Source organism: Spodoptera frugiperda, chromosome 24 (genome assembly GCF_023101765.2).
Source record: "Spodoptera frugiperda isolate SF20-4 chromosome 24, AGI-APGP_CSIRO_Sfru_2.0, whole genome shotgun sequence".
NCBI lineage: Eukaryota > Metazoa > Arthropoda > Insecta > Lepidoptera > Noctuidae > Spodoptera > Spodoptera frugiperda.
Window position 1 is genome coordinate 2,541,164 of NC_064235.1, and position 24,798 is coordinate 2,565,961.

The 24,798-nt window shown below is 37.4% G+C and overlaps 3 protein-coding genes, 1 long non-coding RNA gene and 1 pseudogene across 10 annotated transcripts in view; 2 read left to right on the top strand and 3 right to left on the bottom strand.

Annotated features, from left to right (window-relative positions):
* Positions 1–234, bottom strand: part of LOC126912249 (aldo-keto reductase family 1 member B1-like) — an 84,624-nt pseudogene extending 84,390 nt beyond the window's left edge.
* Positions 1–24,798, top strand: part of LOC118278720 (alpha-centractin) — an 800,945-nt gene that overhangs the window by 98,613 nt on the left and 677,534 nt on the right. The window lies entirely within an intron of this gene.
* LOC118278786 (glycerol-3-phosphate acyltransferase 4) overlaps positions 1–24,798 on the bottom strand; it is a 115,118-nt gene that overhangs the window by 60,214 nt on the left and 30,106 nt on the right. For 3 of the 5 annotated variants that reach the window (XM_050703634.1, XM_050703632.1, XM_050703636.1), the window contains 3 exons: positions 24,631–24,771; positions 21,071–21,280; positions 18,884–19,096 (listed from right to left, as the gene is read on the bottom strand). In XM_050703634.1, coding sequence (XP_050559591.1) covers positions 19,009–19,096; positions 21,071–21,280; positions 24,631–24,771 — 439 coding nt within the window. In that variant the 3' untranslated portion in view covers positions 18,884–19,008. Of the gene's footprint in view, positions 1–18,883; positions 19,097–21,070; positions 21,281–24,630; positions 24,772–24,798 lie in introns of those variants that run through there. The other 2 variants (XM_050703633.1, XM_050703635.1) reach the window with 1 other exon arrangement.
* On the top strand, positions 8,153–12,275 carry LOC126912241 (uncharacterized). 2 transcript variants are annotated; one of them, XM_050703514.1, is made up of 3 exons: positions 8,153–8,424; positions 8,793–8,896; positions 9,653–12,275. In XM_050703514.1, exons 2-3 carry the CDS (start codon positions 8,807–8,809, stop codon positions 11,624–11,626), a joined length of 2,064 nt encoding a protein of 687 aa, XP_050559471.1. In that variant the 5' UTR covers positions 8,153–8,424; positions 8,793–8,806; the 3' UTR covers positions 11,627–12,275. The 2 variants fall into 2 exon arrangements, with proteins under 2 accessions (XP_050559471.1, XP_050559470.1); XM_050703513.1 differs by having other exon boundaries at positions 8,153–8,896.
* LOC126912264 (uncharacterized) lies at positions 15,414–17,013 on the bottom strand. The gene is made up of 2 exons (XR_007706879.1): positions 16,407–17,013; positions 15,414–16,297 (listed from the first exon to the last, which is right to left on the bottom strand). It is a non-coding gene; the product is annotated as an uncharacterized LOC126912264 (long non-coding RNA).

Sequence of the window (24,798 nt, forward strand, 5' to 3'; positions counted from 1 at the left end):
TTGTATAGCGACATTACATACCATAATGTGCACTTCTGCCTCCCCTTTCGGGGATAAAAGGCATAACGTTACACTAAATAAACGAATAAAAAATTAACAACTAACCTTCCAAGTGCCAATCCCGATAGCGGGAATCTTTTGTCCATTGTTAAAAGTAACTGTTGGAACGCGCACCATATTTTATTTTTCACAGACGTCCGTGCAGCGAGGCGGAGGAATATGGAGTAAACAGCCAAGGCTAGGTTATCTACGCTATCAAATCGTTATATGAAGTAGGTGATAAATAGAATTATATAATAACCGGCTTGTTGGATCGTTTTATACGATTCTCTGTTTAATTCAACTGTTAGATATTAGGTGCCGCGGTTTTATTTGTTAGGAAAAGATTAAAGTGTTATGTAGGGACATTAGGTACGTCTTTTTCAAGGCAGTTTTTTATGTTATAAGCCGGTAAAAAAGCAGCCAGATCACCTGATGTTAAATTTTTGAAAAAACCGAAAAAAGGCCAGTAATACTTTGCTCGACCCGGGAATCGAACCCGAGACCCCTTGACCGGCAGTCGCACTTGCAACCACTTGACCAACGAGGCAGGGAGCACTAGAGGAGTTATAATAGCGTTGTCTATATTTTTGTGGATCACCTGACGGTAAGCAATTGCTGCCGCCCATACACACCCGAAACACCAGAGGCGTTACATGCACGTTGCTGGCCTTTTGGGGGTTAAGAATTTAAGGGTTGCTGGTGAATCGGGGATTAGGAATTTAAGTAACTAGGTCTTCGGTAACTTCACTCGAAAATCTAACGCATAGTAGGCTAGTTTCCTACTAGTCAAATTCAATACTTTTTTCGAAACGTCAAAAACGATATTTTCTATGATCATCATCAGATTTTTACGTCAAATAACAGACTTATTTCTAGAAATTTAGCTAGAAAAAATCGAAAATTAAGTAGTTCATCAAATCTATGAATGAGAGTGTGATTATTTCTTAATATTTTATTGTATTGAAAAGTTGTAATAATTTATTTTTACCTAGTCATCATCCCTATTTTATTTATGTTTACAATCGTATTTATGACACCCGACGCAATCACTATCAGGAGATTACAAGTAAATTAATTTATTTAATTACGAACGTGATGGAGGTTTTACAGGGTCAAATGTATAAATAGCAGTAATAAAAATTAAGTGATAAAAAATTGTGGCACATTTTTATTATCAGCGAAAAGTTTTAGATGTTTCATTGAAAGTATAATATGATTCGTGTGTGAGATAGTTTTTTATCGTATAAACCGGTAAACGAGCAGACGTATCACGTGATGGTAAGCAATCGCTGCCGCTAATGGACACCCGAAACACCAGAGGCGGTATAAAAGTGTTGCGACCTTTTGGTGGTTAGAAATTTAAGGGTTCTTGGGGATTGGGAAGGGGGGTAATTTGGCCTCCAGTAACCTCACTCACTGACTAAAGACCACCACCGTTCCTTTAGCTTTTCGAGCCAGAGCCCTGGTAAACCCGCTAGGTAGCTCGGAGATATTATTCAGCCTAATCTTTACAATACAAAATCACTACATAGTAAAAAGTCGCCGTGTCCCTATGTCCCTCTGCATGCTTAAATCTTTAAAACAACACAACGGATTTTAATGCAGTTTTTTTAATAGATAGAGTGATTCAAGAGGAAGGTTTATATGTATAATACATGCATAATATATCACCATTGCACCCATGAGAAGCTGGGACGGGTCGCTAGTTCATTATAAAACTTAAAAGCAAGTGCGATATTATGTACCTACATAATCATCTATTTTCTAATCAATATCTAAAGTCCTTGTGTATGTATATTAAAGTAACTAACAGACTAACAGATCATTATATACTTCACGTTGAAGGCCCTCCATCACAGTCGACCTATTATTCATTAAAAGCCGACAATCGATCGATTCAGTTTTATTATAATATTTATAACAGATACTTCAGTTCAAGTATTAATAACGTGTAACATCACTAGTTTAATTGTCTATGGTATATTTATTACGTTTTACTTCCGTTAGTAATTTTAGTTTTTAATTAAAACTTTAACCTTTTGAACGCCAATGGCATGTATAGATGTCATGCGCAAGCGTGCCCTGTGCGCCACCGACATCTATAGATGCCAAGAAACAGATCACAGAGAAAAACAAAATAAACACAATAAATCATTACTTTCACGTGTTTTATTGATGTATCTTAAGAACTGAATACCCAGTTATTACATAATTCGACTGCAGCAATTAACATGGTCGGTACTACATTTTGGCCAATTTTGTTTTATTGCATTAGAAGCCTTGAATACCTATAATCTTTCACCTCACAAAGTATAAAATTTCAAAAAGGACGTTTTCTGTGTTTTTCAATTGGAAAATAGTCGGATGTTTTTGTGTCGCTCGATTAACAATGTAGGTAGTTATGTTGCGACGCTCTTCACGGGGCGCGCGGGGGTTGAGGAGACTCGTGCGCCGCGCGGATCTGGCAGTTCCCACTTAGTTAGCGGGGAGAGCGCACGCTCGTTGTCTCTCCGATCAACTCGACCGTTACAATGCAATATTGTTTATTTTAATGATGTCTCGGTCTCGGCGAATGTTAGATTTGGTACGGCAACATGTTCCGGAGCAAGATAATCCATTAAAAACAAATTTAAACGACACCGAGGTTCAAACACAGTCCGGTCAGAAGAGAAAAAGTAAGTATTACATATTTTTGTCCATATTTTTTAAATATTTATATATTATTTTTAATAGGGAATAAGTTAAATTTGTACTTTTATTATTTTTAATCACACTATTCTAACAAAAGTAAAAAAATAAAAATGTGCGGTTAATACTGTCGTATGTGCCAGATCCTACAATCTTAACTGATTTTCATTTTAGTTTTTGGGTCGGATGTACCATATCCTACAATATTACTTGTTGGGTTAGCAATAGCGTTTGTCGTATGTGGTACGACCGACATTGTTTATTGTAAATCATATAATTCCTAAGTTGGATGTGGTAAAACCGACTTTGTTATTCGGATAATATATCGTAATAATTGAGTCGGATATGTCTTTGTCATACTATTACGTCTAGGTACCTGTTTTACAACTTTTTCTTTGGGTTTTCCTTGTTTTATGTTGTGATTTACTAGCTGTTTTACTCTTTCTTTTGTCGTAGTCGGTTAACAATTACCTATCCTATTATATAATCTATTCAGGATTCTGTTCTAGCTGTTTGAGCGTAATAAAATACACAAACATTCAAACATGCCAAATTTTCATGAACTTCTGTTCTCTCGATCATTGTTAATATTAGTAGGAGAGGTAAGACGATGTGCATTCTACGATCTTAGCAGTCTAATCATTATTTTTTATTAATTGTAGGAGAAGAATCCCCACTTCCAGAAGAATTTCAAGAGGATCTTATACAGCTGCAAGACCTACTAGGAGATGTGTTTACCGATAGCTCCGTGAACCTGACAGAACACATTCTTCTTGCCATGGATCAAGAAATATCAGCATCAGTCGCTCCAGAAATGTTGAGGTCAAATAAAAACTTAGATCTTCCAAACATTCCTACACCTATCGTTTCCAGTACGTCTCCACTAAAGGTATCAAACATCACAGATCCTAATTATAACAAGGATGGGGTACTCGACATTCACGACAATAGCCCAGACGAGATTTTAAACACAACACCTATGCCATCACCTATTCCACCACACGATCAAAATTGTGAAAATCCGTTTTGTACTTGTTGTGTCGATTGCATAATACCCCAGGTTGATTATGGAAACATAGGAACACCATCGGGTTATTCAGAAGTTTCTACAGATGTACCTACACCATCTTCTACAGCCAGTTCCAGAAGGAAAACTCTTAAGACTGATAGGGGAAAGAAACGCCTAGTTCATAAAAATAATTGGATTACAGTACAAAGAAAATTGAAGAAAAACACCGGGGAACAGTTTTTGAACAAAAAAGGTAAGGTGGTTGAAGAGAAACAGTTGAAAGTACCGTGTACGGATAAATGCAGATTAAAATGTAAACAAAAGCTATCTCATGAACAACGTTTACGAATCTTTAAATATTTTTGGCGTTTAGGTGAGAAGAAACGACATTGGGAGTTTGTCATAAAATACACCAATAAAATTCCAAAACGCCGTCAAACAACTGAGGTTACAAAGCATGATAGACAAAACACATTTCAATACTTTCTTCCGGATGCTGATAAAAATGCAGTTGTTGTTTGCAAGACAATGTTTCTTAACACCATATCACTAAGTGAGCGTGTAGTAACAGCATGGAAAAAATATGACGGACAGTCTGTGGTAGAAGAAGATAAACGAGGACGCTATGAACATGTGAAACGTGTTTATAATGACGACATGGTTAAGAGTGTCTGTGATCATGTAAGATGTTTACCTATTGTCGAGGCCCACTATGCTCGAAAAAATTCCAGTAAGCTTTACTTAGAAAGCATCGAAAGCATCTCCCGTATGTACAAGCTTTATTGTGAATGGTTTGATTCCAGCAAATATTCTTCACAAGCAAGAACCAAAAGACAATACCGAGAGATCGTTAGTTTGAATTTTAATCTAGCATTACATAGACCAAAGAAAGATAGGTGCGATATATGTCATGTGTTTGAAAACAAATCTTCACCTACTGATGAAGAAAAACACGTATTTTCTAAACATCAAGTTCGGAAGAAGAAAGCCAGAGAATTGAAGAAAGCAGACAAAGGAGAAGCGAAAACCAATAGAACCATCGTTGCAGCTACATTTGATTTTCAAAAAGTTTTAGTGCCTCCTTATGGTGAAGTGAGTGTACTATACTATAAAAGGAGACTGGCTACCTTAAATTTCACCGTTTATGATCTGATTAGCAACGTAGGTACTTGCTACATGTGGCATGATGGTATTGCTAAGCGAGGATCTGTAGAGGTGTCTAGTTGTCTTTTAGATTTTATCAAACATCACGTTGAAAGAGGTGTTAAAGAATTCCGATTTTGGTCTGACAACTGCGCTGGACAGAACCGCAATAGAATTGTTTTTTCGCTCTATTTGTTTGTGGCTAAAAAATTCGGAGTAACTGTCACTCATCGTTTCCTTGAAAAGGGCCACACACAAAACGAAGGAGACAGTGTCCATTCTACAATCGAGCGAGCTTGCCGCCATAAGTCAATTTGGGTGCCCGAAGAATGGTATTGCTTAGCTCGATGGGCTAAATCCGAAGGCACCCCTTACATAGTAAAGGAGATAAAACAAGAGGAAATCTTCGATTTTAAAACCCTGCTTGCTAATAAAAACTGGACTAAAAATACGGCGAATCAAAAGGTTATGTGGACTACCATAAGAGAAATAAAAGTTAATGCTGAACAGTTTGATCGTATAGAGTACAAGTACGATTTTGATGATGAGCCAAAGACAATTATCGTAATAAGGCCGGGAAAGCGGAACCAACAACGTTTGGCAAACGAATTTGATTTGAAACGGGCTTATGACGGACATTTACCTATCAGCAAAGACAAATACAAGGATTTGACAGATCTCTGCAGAACGGGAATTATACCCGATCGTTTTCATAGATTTTATTTCAACTTACCTAACACAGATGCTGCAAATTTGGTTAATTCTCAAGATGATGATGATGACTCGGAGTAATTTAGTAGGTAGATATAGGTTTAGTTGATTGTGCCATAATAATTATAATGATTCGACTGTGATTCCTGAGAAAGTAGATTGGTAGTTAGAATTAAGAAGAATAATTTGTGTTATGTTCATTCCTAAGAGAAAAGACTGTTTAAGTTTAATATTGTTATTAGATGCAAAAAAACAATATTTTAGTCATTATTACCTACCTATGTCAGAATACCTATTAGAATTGCAGTATTTATTTGATCATTTTTGTTTTTAGAAATTTTAGAAGTTCTTTGTTTAAGTTAAGTGTTGATTATTGTTAGAAGAAAAGTTAATTACGTTATTGTTGTGTTTTGGTTTTTTTATAACTAAGAATGCCCAAGAAAGTGCCTTAGTTTATGAAACTTTTACCACGTCTTAATATGCGTTTTGATAGTTCCTATTCTTTATTGTTATTTAAGTACCTGATACAGATTTAGTGGTACTTACTTGTCAATTATTAAAGTATCCATTTGATTAAAAACAAAAATTTGTTTTCATTGCTTGACCATAATCCTAGGTGTTTATGAAATAATGTCCTGGGAGAGAATGTTAACAAATATGTACTCTCAAGCTTTGTTAGCAATATCTGCCAGATACAAAACAACATGGTATAAGTGACCGGGACAAAGCATTGCTGTGGTAGGTAGCAGACGTAGTTGTGCCGAACAAGATAAGAAATATTTTGAAAATTTTGTAAGCTTTAAAACCTAAATTATAGCAGATTTTTAATTGATAATAGTTGGTCATATATGTAGTATCTACATGATAGTGAATAGAATGTGCGGTTAACAATGTATGTTTTCCCACTTCCAACATAGTCGATAATTAAAATTCCAATAAATATTGTAGGATATACCACATCCGACAAAATCGATCAATACAACTCCAATTAATAATGTAGGATGTCCCATTTCCGACATTTTAGTAAGATGTTCAAGCGGTTAATAATGTAACATGTGCCTTTTTTCAGGTTTCCTGAACATAATTGGAGTTTTTTTCTTAATTATCTTATAGAGTACTTAAAACTATTTCATCATACCAAATATTGTAATAATCCCCGGTTTTAGGTTGATTTAATTCATCTTAGAAACTTAATCTGGCCGTACTGAAAAAACGTACTTTTTCAATTCCGACTTTGTTAATTGCTGCAGTCGAATTGTACACAGTGAACGAAATTGCAATATAGTTATTCTAATATTTGATTGATAAAAACAACTTAAATATCGGCTAAAAAAGCATGTTCTCTCGCGCCAATGGCATGTATACATGCCTACTAGTGATGTAGTGTAATTCAAGTAATATTAAAACTTCAGCTAAATGACTCGCTTATTTTTTGTAATAACTATTAAAAAGTATATATATAACCTTAGTCTCTGAGAAAAAAGGTAAACTCGTGACGTCGTAAGCGCGTGCCGTGTTTTTAAATGCGGGGAAGTTGCAAAAAATATTTTATCTAGTACCTACATTTTAATTGCAAAAATGGCGAGTGAAGAGGTTTATAGTACAGAAGAACTATTGCGCATTCTAGATAATTATAAAATATTTTTGTAGGTTACTATCAACATCAGAAATTTTTGTTATTGATAATAATTATAGATAATATACAATTTAGTTTTAAATTTTACAATTCCAAGACTGTTAGTGAGCATAATGTTTTATAGGTACAATTGTTGATTTTTATATATTTTTAAGTTTCACGTAACCTTTTTCAATTACAAGGCTGTTAATGAGCATAATAAATAAATACGATTGTTGATTTTTTATATTTTTAAGTTTCATGTGACATTTTACAAATACAAGGCAACTATTTTAAGAATATGAAAGTGTATAAATAATATCACTAAAATCTACAGATTTTTTATATACCTATATAGATATTATAGATACCTATTTAGCAGTTTTCAAATTGGATTACCTAATACATAAATGAACTCGATAAGTTACATTATTCAGCTAACTACATCCCTAATCATAAACGAGAGATTAAAAAAAAATGGATAGTTGCCCGCGCCATTGGCATGTATACATGCCAATGGCGCGTAACTGATAGATAATAGTGCTGTAACTTGCTGCAATTTTATATGTATTTTTGTGTCTCAAAAGGTTGATATTTCATTGATAGTTGCTATTAATGTGGTCTTAAGTTTATTACAGTGGGAGATTAGGTTAAATAAATATTCTTTTTATGTTATAAGCAGTTTATTAAAAAAAAATTCAGACGAAAATTATTACTCACTTTGGTTTATCGATAACATTTTGGAATCCCTAATATTTTCAAGGTTATTTCGTTGAATTTGTGTCTCGGCGTGGAGGGCACGGCGAAGCGTTTATGCTCTGGCGGTCAAAAGGTTAAGTAATAATTATTAGGAACAGCTGTGTTTTTACCCGACTGCGCCAGAAGGAGGGTTATTTTATAAGGAGATAATTTAGTTAAATATATCGCTCGTTTAAAAAAAAAAGATGTAACACAAAATTTACGAATTCTGACCTTTTACAATAAAACGCATTAAACGCACGCAAGATTAGGTAGAATTCAACAGCCGTCTCGATTACGTCAAAATCGAGCGAGATACGCGATCGGTCTTCTCTTTTCAATAAACAGGATTGGACAGGACGATTCCAATAAATGGCGTGATTTAGTGATGAACCGGCAGTGACTGAAAGTGGGAGTGTTGTTCTGTGGTGTATGTAATGGTGGTGTAACACGAAATAAATCTGTTTTTGACTAAAAGGTAACTATGAAAGTTTACAATTAGTTTTATAATAAAATGCATGATCTTTGAGATACTTCGTTTTTTAGAAAAATAATTTGATGATGATTTGAATTAATTATCTTTTGTTTTAAAAATGTAGTATGTTTGAAAAATTATAACGTAATACTTCAGTTTAATTTTTAAAAATACGTCTTTTTCATTGGAGTAATTGAGTAACCATCGCTTTATTGTAAAACATAAACAGTAGCTAAAGTACGATTCTGATTTACTTTTTATTATTTACGCGAATAGCAAATTGTATGCAAATGTTTAACGTTAATGCTGTTTATTCGAAAATAAAATGTTCAAATTATAATTTACAATCATGTTCGTCTTTAACTTTTTAGGTTATTATAGAACAATGGCGTCATCTTGGAGGTCCCGTAGAATCCTAGGTTTGGTTCAAACTGGAAATAACCAAGAACTCGACCACATAATTAGTCACGATGAGGTAAATAATTATAATTATCATAGCCAATCCTTACGGGTTCGAAATACGAGAAATTAAAGTTTTTAGCTGTCATTTAAGATACTAGTTTTGGCCTTTATTGTTACTTGCAATCTATAATCTAACTAATAATAATAAAATAGATACCTACATGCTAATATTAAATTGGTTACTTAATCACCGCAAAACTACTAAACGGATTTAGATTGAAATTAATACAGGGGTAGATTAAAGTCTGTTTATTTTTATCTCCAAATTCCTATGGAAACAGATACAGCGCGGAGTGGACCTACTTCAGGGTGCCGCTAGGAAAATTGTAAAAATTTTAGTTACCTTAATTTATATTTAATAATTGCCTGTTGATGATGAATTGAACTAATAGCTTCTAAGTCATAAATAACTACTCTAGAGTCTTTGGTTATATTTTGACGATCGGCAACTTTTTCAGCACGACTCAAGGTTTTCTCCTGCATATGTTTACAATATTTATCTTCCAAAACTTGTTTCTGTTCAACATTTGAGTTGTGGTATGATGTGCATAGATCACATTGATCTTTCTTTGGTTGGTAAAATCCTAAATTGAATTCAGTGTTAAAAATTTTGTAATATGCCATATAATTACCTACTTCTCTGTTACTATTACTTTGCTGTGCAGCAAAATCATTGTATAAATCCTTAATAGTCTTTTCACCGCCAATTATTGCCTGTTGATGATGAATTGAACTAATATTGATATTAGTTTCGTCATTTTTATTTCAGACCAGAAGTGAATATCATATAGATATCGAAAATCAGGAAAATCTATCTCCAGAGTTTGGGCCGATGCCAATAACAGCTGAAGAGCCAAAATCTGATTTGAAACAGGATTCACCTACTGTCACAAAAATCGTTAGCCTAGTACCAGATTATAGCAGTGATTCAACCGTGAGTGAAAATATTGATAGTATACACGTAAACAACAATGCCGAGCCTGCTGATTACGACTCTCAAATTTTGCCGATCTCAGGCAATAATACTCAACGTTCTCGATCCTCCAGTTCATCTTCATCATCTAGTTCCACTTCTTCTAGTTCATCCTCATCTTCATCAAGTTCTTCAAGCTCCAGTGATACTCCAGAAGTTAATGAGGATCAACAAATTATTCAGCAAAGAGCGAGTCGAAATAAGAACAGCGTGCCTCATTATAATATTTCCCCTATTTACTCAGATGAAAGTGACATTGATCTCAGCGACGATGATCCTACCATAGATTTTAATTCAATACCTAGAAAGCACATTAGGAGACAGAACTTTCTCTTTGAAGGATCAACTTTAGATTCTTCTGACTTCAATAGCGAAACAAATAATAGTCGTCGAGGACGCAAGAGATCACGAAAAATTGAGAAGTGGCAGCAAGTGCGATCGAAGCATCTCCGCAATAGAGGCAAATCGTATGTCTCGATGTCAAAAAGACGTAAAACTATTCCAGCTCGATTTATAAAAGACGCATGTAACGAAAACTGTAAATTAAAGTGTAAAGATAAGATCGATGATGAGGGGAGATACCATTTATTTAGCTCCTTTTGGGACCTAGGGAACTTAGTTGCACAGAGGGCCTATTTACGAACGTGTATGGAAGATATTACCCTTAAATATAAATACACTAATTCTCAAAATCCCAGACGTCCAAACAAAGCTTTTTATTTTATTTTAAATTATAATAATAAAAGAAGAGTATGTAAGACTTTTTTTAAAAATACACTGTCTATATCCGAAAGAATGATTTTCACGGTGCAATCTAGAATGAACGACGGTTTTATGCTTGATGACCTAAGAGGGAGACATAATAATCACAACAAACTTAATCCGCAGTTACTAGATGACATTCGAAAACATATAAATACGATTCCAAAGCTAGAATCACATTATGTTCGAGCTTCGACGTCAAAGCAGTACATTGGCGGTGATAAGACTATTAAGGATTTATACAATGATTTTGCTGCACAGCAAAGTAATAGTAACAGGGAAGTAGGTAATTATATGGCATATTACAAAATTTTTAACACTGAATTCAATTTAGGATTTTACCAACCAAAGAAAGATCAATGTGATCTATGCACATCATACCACAACTCAAATGTTGAACAGAAACAAGTTTTGGAAGATAAATATTGTAAACATATGCAGGAGAAAACCTTGAGTCGTGCTGAAAAAGTTGCCGATCGTCAAAATATAACCAAAGACTCTAGAGTAGTTATTTATGACTTAGAAGCTGTTTTACAGTGTCCGAGGGGTAATACTTCGGCTTTCTATTATAAGTCTAAACTAAATAGCTATAATTTGACTTTGACAGAGCTACTAAATGGAGATAAGAAAGCATATGACAATGTTCACTGTTTCTTTTGGACTGAAGTAGACGCTAAACGAGGTGCTAACGAAATTGGCTCTTGCATTTGGGAATATTTACAAAATCTGTGTGCAGAAGATGAAGAACCGAAACAAATTATATTTTACTCAGACAACTGCTGTGGGCAGAATAAAAATAAATATATCGCCACATTATATTTGTATGCCGTAACTAATTTAAATATTTCCAGTATAACACATAAATTTATGATAAGGGGACATACACAGAATGAAGCAGACAGTGTGCACAGCCTAATAGAAAGAGAGGTAAAGAAAAACTTAAAAGCAGGTCCAATTTATAGTCCAGACCAGTATGTTACCCTTATTAAAAATGCAAAAAAAAAGTAAACCTGCAATAAATGTTCATGAAATGACCTTTGAATCTTTTATCAACTTAAAGTCTCTTCAAGAGCAGTGGGGTTACAACTTTACTGTAGACATAGATGGGAAAACCGTAAATTGGAATGATGTAAAGGTTTTGCAGATGGTGAAATCAGAACCATTTCATTTTTATTATAAGACTTCCTACAGTGATACTAATTTTAAACAAGTTGATATAAGAAACAAAAGAAAAAAAATGGACCCAATAACTGCAATTACTCTGGATAAAGCATATAGCCAAAGACAACAGTTAAGTGAAAATAAGAAAAAAGATCTAATAGAACTACTAACAAAGAAATTGATTCCCTCCTTTTATGCAAGTTTTTATAATTCCATTGTTTAGTATTGATTCTACTTATTTTATTTAAGAATGATAAATACTGTTTTTTTAGAAAGTGTAATAATATTACACACAATTATGTGTATTGCCACAAATTAAGTTCCTTTCTGCCAAAGTATGTTTATTTTTTTTTAATAAGGTTAGATTGTGGGTGATACTTTTAACTAAGTAATTAACATTTAATAACTAAGCATTTAACAAATTATTTTTGTTTTTTGTATAAAACTAGAAACAAATAATATTTGTAGTCGAAAGGTTAAACTGAAAGAAAGAATTATTATATGATAACTGTCATTTTTTTATGTAAAGTTTACTTTTTTTATTACATTATTATTATGTTAGTACTTAGTTAAAAACTAAGTTTTAAGTTTAAAACTTTTGGAAGTAAATTATTAGACTGATTGTTTTTTAAGCTAAGTTTACTTTGACATAATTACTTAATTAATGTGTTACATTTGAATCTCAGCTTGTGATAATGCATAATGCAAGACTGACTTGCTCATAATTTGATAATTATTTAATGATTATAAAGTATTTAACTGTGAGATATTATTTTGTTGAAATATTGTGTAAAACTTAGGTAGTGATTATTTGTTTTTTTTTAATTAGATATTTTTAACTATTTCAATTTAAAAATTGAAAATATTTGTACTAGATTGCCTATAATCTAGGTTCCAAAAGGGAATCATCAACATTAAAATTTGTGTGGTAATTAATAATAAAATTTATTATTAATAATTTTTTGTATTTCTTAATAAAAATATAATAATTTTTTGTATTAAAATACTGAATACATACATATTTACATAAAAAAGATTTTCATTTATACATTTTTTACAAAATGATGCAATAATACATAAGCCAATATTATCATATTTTGATTAATAATAAAACGAAGTATTTTGGAATATATTTTAATATCTCTTGCTAATTTATACAAAAGAGAATTATTTAGAACTGTTGCATGTCTTTTTCGTCTACTAACTAGATTTTTTTTGCATAAACTGATTTAACTCAAAACCTTTTTTTTGCTTCAATTTTTTTAAGGTATAATAGATAATTAAGATAAAAGTAATCATTTATATTAAAAGACCATAGTTTTGTCAATTAAAATCAGTAGTTAAATTATCGAAACACTAGTAAGTGGTTACTAGTACTTTGATTCAAAGACAAGTCGGAATAAGTTGAAAACTTTAATCGCCGATTCCCATAAGTTGTAGTTTTTGAGTTACATCTTTTTATTTTTAAGGGTGCGATATGTACTAACATACTAATCAATAATCTAAATATATTATAAGACTGTATACTAGTTTATAAGTTCATAACCTGTACCTTTTAATAAAATAAATAATTATGTAACTCAAAGGTGACTGACTGACATAGTGATCTATCAACACACAGCCTAAACCACTGGAAAGGATATTGATAAATTTCAACGTCAACGTTACCCCTTTTATCCCCGAAGGGGTAAGCAGAGGTTTTCACCATTTGTGCTATAAGTCCCATGTAATAGGAGGTGACTGGGCACAATTCCCGGGTCGGGCAAAGTTTTACTAGACTCTTTCGGTTTTCCGAAAATTTCTCAGTAGTAGCACGGAGTCTGGAATTGTGCCCAGTATATGGCAATAGGCTCACTCCCTATTACAAGGGACTTATAACACAAATTGTGAAAAGTGGGTGTACATTGTATAGCGGTGTTACGTACCGTAAACAGCACCTCTGCCTACCCCTTCGGGGATAAAAGGAGTAACGTTGCATATTATTACTTCTGAAGCGAAGCCGCGGGCAAAATCATGTTTGTAATAATTATTTCTAGTACGTACCTATCTGGTCCACTATTGCAACATAATTTCACAACATAACGTAACGTCTGTGACGGAAGCCTTTACACGCAGCATTTTTTTTTATGTAATTTGAGGTTAGTGGTTCCCGCTGCCATAAGTGGATTCCGAGAAATAATGAGTAAGTTCTGCTGTACTTATTATTATTATTATTATTTATATGAAAATGCTAAGTAAATGAAACGTCAAGTTCATTGAAAGCTTGTTTTAAATAATGTAGGGGATTTGGATCACTTTAGGTACACAAAATATCATTAGCATGCGTACATTAAGTTCCAAAATACCTACCTAGTCACTATAACGTATAATCTTCTTCACGCCTTTAATCCCCGAAGGGGTAGGCAGAGGTGCACGTTATGGCACATAATGCCAATGTACACCCACATTTCACAATTTATGTTGTAAGTCCCATGTAATAGGGGGTGAGCCTATTGCCATATACCAGGCACATTTCCAGACTTCGTGCTATCACTGAGATTTTTTTTAGAAAATCCGTAAAAATCCCAGTAATACTTTACCCGACCCGGGACTCGAACCCGAGATCCCTTGCCCGGCAGCCGCACTTGCAACCACTCGGCTAACGAGGCAGTCTGTCCTACTTAACTAATTACTAGTCTTCCGATGACACGAGTGTGGGCTAACAGCTGAACATGTGAAAGGAAAAAGATGTATAGATTCAGCAATACCGCCGACGACAGCTCATTCCACAGTTTTGTTGTGCGAGACACAAAGTTTCGCGAGAAGCGCACAGTTGTGGCCAAACATCTACAATGTGATAGGGGCGAGACTTCTAACCCGTTAAGGCTGAGTACTACATCTAATTTTATCGACAAAAATCGGGAGTCGAAGGGGTCGAATCCCTCCCCTAAAAAATATGGCTATTTTAATATGTTTTTTACTTTTTGTGATATCAAAGGTTGTATGCGTCGTAGAAACTTAAAAAAAACGACAAACGGTAGCTAATAACCGTGGCTAACTGATTCATTACTTTTTTCATATGTTTGATAATGAGATAATGGTGAGAAAAAAAATCATTTCTGAATTATTTTTACCGAAAAAATCGTCATTTTTCAATATTTTCAATTGGGGTTTCAACCCCCCATATTTTTATTTTTTTGTCGATACAATTAGATGTAGTACTCAGCCTTAACGGGTTAAAAGTCTCGCCCCTATCACATAGTATATTATGGGGATGGAAGTGCTGTCGTGTAGGTCGATGGCGAAAAGAAGCGATAGGACCAAACAATTCCCCGTGGTATAGGCGATAGAAAATGTACAGCGAAGCTACATCTCTACGCATTTATTTGATTTTAAAGGTGGATGCCCGAATTTGGCCATGAAAGTCCGAACAATATGTTTATCACCAAAAATAGCATTGTAATTTTAAATGAATAATCAGCACCCTTGTTTATAAAAACAAGTCGGAATATCTTCGAGTAAATCAAAGAGGAAATCAAAACAATTCTTATGCATTTGTGGGTAAAAAATCCAGTATTATTTCCAGTATCTTCGGTCCTGCAACTGGGCCAAACATCTAGAGAGGGTAAAAAAAAATAATAAAAAAAAAGACAAATTATGGAATATATTACAACATTTATTTCGTATAGCGATTTACACACTCGTTCAACATTGAGCAATCAAAAAATATATTGCTTTCTCTTTCAAACTTCACAAGAACTTTTAAAAAACACTAACGCGACGCCCGCGCTAGCGAAATAGACGCGAACGCGAACCTATCTCGCCTGATGGTAAGTGATGATGCGGCCTACGGTGGAGCACGTCTGCCCATAAGCAACCTATTCACTCGGGCTTTGAAGACACCCAGGGGCCTTAGTCTGCTATTACAATTGTGTCAGAATGGTCGATCATTGAGCAGTGCGAGAGGGACGGAGCTATACAACCTACATAGCTCCGTCTCTCTTGCACTGCTCAGTGATCGACCATTGTAACACAATTGTAATAGCAGACTAAGGCCCCAGGTTATACCCATCAGGAAACATGTACGTAGGACATAGCCGCCGCGTCACACCGCATCGCGTTGGATTCGCGTCTAAATCGCTCACACAAGACGTCACATAACTGCCGTACTCAGAATCATTTAATGCTTACTTAACCCAGTCCTTAGCAATTATTTTCGGAACAAGGTCTAACTCGTTACTAAGGTATAGTTTAAGTAATCATTAAATGTTTTCGAGTACGGCCGTAAATTACCGAATTTGATATCATCCCGGTTTCTTATAGACTAGCTACTGTCCGCTGCTAGGCTCCTATTTGTTGTAGCGTGATGTTTTATAGCCTTCCTCGATAAATGGACTATTCAACACAAAAATAATTATTTAATTCAAACCAGGTGAATCTGTGGACGTCTTGACAATCTCTACACTACACGAGTCACTGTTTACATGTCGACATTAGCTCATGACGATACCAGCGTACGTGTGTCACTGGACAGTGAACCTCGCTACCATCAGTTGACTGGACAATCTCTACACTACACGAGTCACTGTTTACATGTCGACATTAGCTCATGACGATACCAGCGTACGTGTGACACTGGACAGTGAACCTCGCTACCATCAGTTGACTGGACAATCTCTACACTGTATCTAATCTAACAAAAAATAAGTTTATTCCCGAAACTGCTCGACGGGGTAACTCAATTAGTTTCGACCCACACCAGGGCTCATAATCAAGAGCAACTAATTGGCAGTGGAAATAAATCCAGTATACCTCGTCAAACAGTTACGTGAATAGTCCATTAAACATAATAAAAAAATGCACTATATTTGTATAAATGCTTGATTTTAGAGTTCAAAATGATCATTCATTTGATTTAGTTCAAATGTCCACTCATAGATGGCGTTGTACTACAAATAATTTCGGGAATAAAATTGGTAAACATTTTTCAAAGTCTAATAAATTAAGTTTAAAATACCTATTGTAAAATTTTCGAAACAAAATATCTAGACAGACAAAATGCCTTTACATTATAGTGTAAACAAAATATATATTTAGGCATTTTGATGTGATTTTTAGACCGTATGTATAACTTTTTATTATAACTTTCGTGAGATATACTAAATTAATTATTATGTTATCGGCTTACTCACGTAACTGTTTGACGAGGAACTCGACTAGTTTCAAGCCATGCTAGAGGCTCATATTCATGAGCAGTACTCACGACGCAGCGATTGTCGCGCTGCTACTGAAACTAGTCGAGTTCCTCGTCAAACAGTTACGTGAGTAAGCCGATAACATAATAATTAATTTAGTATAATATATAAGGTGTTTTAAAAGTATCTGCCACGGCTTTAATGGGAGGTAGTGTTGTGTTTGAAGATTACAATAGTGAATATAAATTATATTGATGAGTATTTTTTTCATACAAAAATATCTACATATGAGTTTGTTATGAAAGAGCTATCTCTTTCACTGTCTCTGTCGCATCGTGCGTATTTGTGAACCACTTTATGCAGAGTAGAGTCAATGTTTATTTAACTTCTTTATGTTCTTAAATTGAATTAACTGGTCCGGGGTACGAAATTTCTTCACTATTGTAATCTTCAAACACAACACTACCTCCCATTAAAGCCGTGGCAGATACTTTTAGAACACCTTATAATAATATTTACATTCATGAAAACAGATATGATTTTAAATAAATTAACTAATTTTAAAAGTAAGAGCAAACACAACCATTCGTTTAAACAAACATTCCAAGCCTTATAATCACGTCATACTATAATAAACCACCCCTACTCTTGTCGTGGGTGCTACATACCCAGCTAAGATTCTAAGTAACTTTTAGTTAAGATATCCTTTAGGAGTGGTTGATATAAACGGGTATAATGATGCTATGCTACGTTGCTGTGGATGCGTTTGGCTTCCACCAATCATATTCATTGGTACACATAGCTTAGCACTGGTGGAAACGGACTCAGTTAAGTTATGTTTTTTATATGGAAAGATGCATGCTATGGATGGCTTCTCTACTATCGATACATCGTATACTCGAGCTGCGCATCTTCCTCCCACAGCTTAGTATCAGTGGAAACGGTCACATAGTTTCACAGTTTAGCTATTACATCTTCGTAGCATAGCTACATAGCACAATGGAAAAGCACCCTAAGAGTCCCGTTGTGAGTTGAAACTAGTCCAAGTTTCCTCAAAAATCGTTAAAAAAACTTCACGTTATAAATGGGCAGCCCCATACATACATATATTGCAAGTAAAATAAAAGCTTAGAAAAAGTTGTCAAAGCATAATTGATCTTAGTTTTTTCTACCGAATAACAAATACCGACTTTCAACAATACAATAGGGATGATGACGGGGTATGAAAATTAAAAATCTATTCAGTCCGTCAGTTAGGTAATGTAATAAAAAAATATATGACACGTATTTTTTTATATAGGAATCATCTAATGACTGACTAAAAACTACCCCGTTCCTACTCCTGCTTTTCAAGCCGGAGCCCCGGTAAACCCGCTAGGTAGTCCGGAAGCTATAAAGGCTTATGATGTGATGATAACGAAAAACAAATAAATACGTAACTTTTGTGAGACATACTAAATTAATTATTATGTTATCGGCTTACTCACGTAACTGTTTGACGAGGAACTCGACTAGTTTCAAGCCATGCTAGAGACTCATATTCATGAGCAGCATTCCGCGATTACACGACGAATTACACGACGCGCCGATTGTGTCGTGTAATATTAAAAATACGTAAATTAATTATTATGTTATCGGCTTACTCACGTAATGTTTTGAAATTACAATAAAATCATAAAAAATATGTGTCTAATATTTTAAAACTAATCTACAAGACGGACGTTACAATAAGAAATAAGTCATCTACCGTATTCTGTACTAGCTACTTCCGCGCGGTTTCACCCGCTCTGCTTGGCTCCTGTTGGTCATAGCGTGATGTTTTATAGCCTATAGCCTTCCTCGATAAATGCACTATTCAACACAAAAAGAATTATTCAAATCGGACCAGTAGTTCTGGTGATTAGCGCGTTCAAACAAACAAACATAACTTTATAATATTAGTATAGATTACCAAGACGATATCAAACTCAGTAAGAAAGTGGTTGGAACCACATGTGGCTGAGTAACCAGCGCTGATCAGTCCAATATAATAAACTACATTACATATATCACTATTTACTCCCCCTTTAATCTTTTACTAATTTCCTCCTGTTGTAACTCCCTCCATTCCTTTTTGGGTTTCATGCGTTTTAGCTGGCCGTCCCTGTAACAAAGAACATTACATTTTAGATACATATTAATATATAGGGCGACTGGTAATTAGTGAACGATATTTAAACACGTGATTGTACTCATGATTACTAACAACTTTCTGTCTTATTACTGGGATTTTTTCGGTTTTTCGAAAAAATCCGAAAACATATACATTGTATAGCAGCATTGCGTGTCGTAATGAGCACATCTGCTTACCCCTTTGGGGATAAAAGGCGAGACGATACGATACATAGTGTTGCGGATGGTAATAATTACTTAGCATCAGGTGATCTATCAGCTAGCTTGACCCCGAAAAGCCCGTTTTAAGCCTCTTTTTTGTAAGTGTGGGAGAGCCATGCTTCGGTACTGCTGGGCCGGCTCGACCGGAGTGATACCACGGCCGAGTAGGACACCGACGTGAAACAACGCTTGCGTTGTGTTTCATAGTGTAGCTCCCCTTCCCAATCCCCAATTCCCAGCAACCCTTAAATTTCCAAAACGCTTGTAACGCCTCTGGTGTTCGGGTGTTCATGGGCGACAGCGATTGCTTACCATCAGATGATCAACAAAAAAAACATATACAACGCTATTATAACTCCTCTAGTGTTGACTCGTCTTGTTTTGACCTCGACTGCCGGACAGGAGGTCTAGGGTTCGATTCCCGGGTCGGGCAAAGTATTACTGGGCTTTTTTCGGTTTTTACGAAAAGATTTTTAGCGGCATTACGTGCCGTAATGTGCACCTCTGCCTATTCCTTTAAGGGTAAAAGGCGTGACGATACTATACATACTGTTTTTGGCAATAACTATTAAGCATCAAGTGAAGCTCATCATCAGCATCAGCTATTTCGACCCCTTAAACCCCATTTGACCCCCAAAAAGCCACCATTCTTTTTTTGAGGTGGGAAAGTCATCTAATGACTCTTCTCCCGCCTTGGGCGAGGCGAGAGGGAGTGTCAGACTCTTACTGACTAAAAACCACCCCGTTCCTACTCCTGCCTTTCGAACCAGAGCCCCGGTAAATCCGCTAGGTAGTCCGCAGCTCCGGACACTTGAAACACCAGAGGCTTTACAAGTGCGTTGCCGGCTTTTTGGGAGTTAGGAATTTAAGGGTTGTTGTTCGGGATTGAGGATGGGGAAGATAATAAACTCACCACATAAGGTCGACCAGGCCGCCTCGTCTCGCGATGACAGCCTTGGCCAATAATTACTTAGCATCAGGCGATCTATCAACTAATTCGACCCCCTAAAAGCCACTATAAACCCCATTTTGACCTCCAAAAAGCCACTATAAACCCCATTTTGACCTCCAAAAGCCACTATAAACCCCATTTTGACGCCCAAAAAGCCACTATAGACCCCATAAATCATAATAAACTCACCACATAAGGTCGACTAGGCCTCCTCGCCTCGCGATAACCGCCTTGACTCTATTGGCGAAGTCGACGGCGGACTCGTCGGCGGCCCGCGTCATGGCGGGCAGGTACCAGACGTCGGCCAATGATTACTTAGCATCAGGCGATCTATCAACTAATTCGACCCCCTAAGAGCCGCTATAAACACCATTTTGACCTCCAAAAAGCCACTATAAACCCCATTTTGACCCCCCAAAAGCCACTATAAACCCCATTTTGACCTCCAAAAAGCCACAAATCACGATGTACTCACCACATAAGATCGACCAGGCCGCCTCGCCTCGCGATAACCGCCTTGACTCTATTGGCGAAGTCGACGGCGGACTCGTCGGCGGCCCGCGTCATGGCGGGCAGGTACCAGACGTCGGCCAATGATTACTTAGCATCAGGCGATCTATCAGCTAATTCGACCCCGTAAACCCCATTTTAACCCCCAAAAAGCCACTATAAACCCCATTTTGACCTCCAAAAAGCCACTATAAACCCCTTTTGACCTCCAAAAAGCCACTATAAACCCCATTTTGACCCCCAAAAAGCCACTATAGACCCCAAAAATCATAATAAACTCACCACATAAGATCGACCAGGCCGCCCCGCCTCGCGATAACCGCCTTGACTCTATTAGCGAAGTCGACGGCGGACTCGTCGGCGGCCCGAGTCATGGCGGGCAGGTACCAGACGTCGCAGACTATGGCCCATGACGTCATCATGTTCAGGAGATAGTGCAGCATGCCGTAACGGGAGCTGTTCCAGAAAGCGTCGCCGAAACGGGGGTCGTATCTGTGGGGGGAGGAGAAAGTGTGGGTCAATTTTTAGATTTTGAATATTGGTTACTAGCTATTTCCGCACGGTTTCACCCTCTCTGCTTGGCTCCTATTGGTCGTAGCGTGATGTTTTATGAATCGAATCCCAAATAAAGAGGGTTGTTTTTCCCACTACTGACTGCCTCGTTAGTCGAGTGGTCGCAAGTGCGACTGCCGAACAAGGGGTCTCGGGTTCAATTCCCGGGTCGGGCAAAATATTACTGGACTTTTTTCGGATTTTCGAAAATTTCTCGGTAGTAGCACGGAGTCTGGAATTGTGTCCAGTATATGGCAATAGGCTCACATTACATGGGACTTATAACACAAATGGTGAAAAGTGGGTGTACATTGTATAGCGGCATTACATGTTGTAATGTGCACCTCTGCCTACCCCTTCGGGGATAAAAGGCGTGACGTTGTGTGTGTGTGTTTTTCCAGTTAATAGAGGTAATTCAGTGCCAATGTGTTGGGACCTCAGTATGAGGACCAAGTGATCGGCAAGGTTCTAACTGTTATCAGAAAAATATAAAAACAATCTAAGTCCTACAGTTTTTAAATTACAGTGACTTATGTGTTATCCACGAAAAAGTACACCCTGTGCCAGTCTTTTAACTCTTGTTGCTACAAATCTTAATTTTATCGTCTGTATGTACGCTTACGTTATCCTGAATAGTGCAAAGTATTATTGGGCTTTTCCAAAGTATTACTGGGCTTTTTTCGGCTTTTCGAAAGTATCTCAGTTGTAGCACGGAGTCTGGAAATGTGTCCAGTAAACGGCAATAGGCTCACCCCTATTACATGGGACTTATTATAACACAAATGGTGAAAAGTCGGTGTAAATTGTATAGCGGCATTACGTGCCGTAATGTGCACCTCTGCCTACCCCTTCGGGGATAAAAGGCGTGACGTTGCACTCACTAAGAGCGTCACGCTCACGGAAAAAGTACTCTTCTCTGGCGTCGTATGTACAGCAACATAACTATACTCACTTGATGGCGACCGGGTATATGGTGCCGCCGACCTCGAAGCTGCCCTTCTTGAACTGCATCACCGACGTGTTGTTGATGCACGTGGTGAATAATGTACTCTGTCTAGCGTCACATGTGCATCAACATAACTATACTTACTTGATGGCGACCGGGTATATGGTGCCGCCGACCTCGAAGCTTCCCTTCTTGAACTGCATCACGGACGTGTTGTTGATGCACGTGGTGAATAATGTACTCTGTCTAGCGTCACATGTGCATCAACATAACTATACTTACTTGATGGCGACCGGGTATATGGTGCCGCCGACCTCGAAGCTGCCCTTCTTGAACTGCATCACGGACGTGTTGTTGATGCACGTGGTGAATAATGTACTCTGTCTAGCGTCACATGTGCAGCAACATAATTGTACTTACTTGATGGCGACCGGGTATATGGTGCCGCCGACCTCGAAGCTGCCCTTCTTGAACTGCATCACCGACGTGTTGTTGATGCACGTGGTGAATAATGTACTCTGTCTAGCGTCACATGTGCATCAACATAACTATACTTACTTGATGGCGACCGGGTATATGGTGCCGCCGACCTCGAAGCTTTCTTGAACTGCATCACGGACGTGTTGTTGATGCACGTGGTGAATAATGTACTCTGTCTAGCGTCACATGTGCATCAACATAACTATACTTACTTGATGGCGACCGGGTATATGGTGCCGCCGACCTCGAAGCTTCCCTTCTTGAACTGCATCACGGACGTGTTGTTGATGCACGTGGTGAATAATGTACTCTGTCTAGCATCGTATATACATCAACATAACTATACTTACTTGATGGCGACCGGGTATATGGTGCCGCCGACCTCGAAGCTGCCCTTCTTGAACTGCATCACGGACGTGTTGTTGATGCACGTGGTGAATAATGTACTCTGTCTAGCGTCACATGTGCAGCAACATAATTGTACTTACTTGATGGCGACCGGGTATATGGTGCCGCCGACCTCGAAGCTGCCCTTCTTGAACTGCATCACCGACGTGTTGTTGATGCACGTGGTGAATAATGTACTCTGTCTAGCGTCACATGTGCATCAACATAACTATACTTACTTGATGGCGACCGGGTATATGGTGCCGCCGACCTCGAAGCTTTCTTGAACTGCATCACGGAGGTGTTGTTGATGCACGTGGTGAATAATGTACTCTGTCTAGCGTCACATGTGCAGCAACATAATAGTACTTACTTGATGGCGACCGGGTATATGGTGCCGCCGACCTCGAAGCTGCCCTTCTTGAACTGCATCACGGAGGTGTTGTTGATGCACGTGGTGAATAATGTACTCTGTCTAGCGTCACATGTGCATCAACATAACTGTACTTACTTGATGGCGACCGGGTATATGGTGCCGCCGACCTCGAAGCTGCCCTTCTTGAACTGCATCACCGACGTGTTGTTGATGCACGTGGTGAATAATGTACTCTGTCTAGCATCACATGTGCAGCAACATAACTATACTTACTTGATGGCGACCGGGTATATGGTGCCGCCGACCTCGAAGCTGCCCTTCTTGAACTGCATCACCGACGTGTTGTTGATGCACGTGGTGAATAATGTACTCTGTCTAGCATCACATGTGCAGCAACATAATTGTACTTACTTGATGGCGACCGGGTATATGGTGCCGCCGACCTCGAAGCTGCCCTTCTTGAACTGCATCACCGACGTGTTGTTGATGCACGTGGTGAATAATGTACTCTGTCTAGCGTCACATGTGCATCAACATAACTGTACTTACTTGATGGCGACCGGGTATATGGTGCCGCCGACCTCGAAGCTGCCCTTCTTGAACTGCATCACGGACGTGTTGTTGATGCACGTGGTGAATAATGTACTCTGTCTAGCGTCACATGTGCAGCAACATAATTGTACTTACTTGATGGCGACCGGGTATATGGTGCCGCCGACCTCGAAGCTGCCCTTCTTGAACTGCATCACGGACGTGTTGTTGATGCACGTGGTGAATAATGTACTCTGTCTAGCGTCACATGTGCAGCAACATAATTGTACTTACTTGATGGCGACCGGGTATATGGTGCCGCCGACCTCGAAGCTGCCCTTCTTGAACTGCATCACCGACGTGTTGTTGATGCACGTGGTGAATAATGTACTCTGTCTAGCGTCACATGTGCATCAACATAACTATACTTACTTGATGGCGACCGGGTATATGGTGCCGCCGACCTCGAAGCTGCCCTTCTTGAACTGCATCACGGACGTGTTGTTGATGCACGTGGTGAATAATGTACTCTGTCTAGCGTCACATGTGCATCAACATAACTATACTTACTTGATGGCGACCGGGTATATGGTGCCGCCGACCTCGAAGCTTCCCTTCTTGAACTGCATCACGGACGTGTTGTTGATGCACGTGCCCTCAGGGAAGATCAGGATGGGAGGGTTGTCCGGCACTGATATGTGTTCTTTTAATCTGGAAATTTATAGAAGTATACTTTAC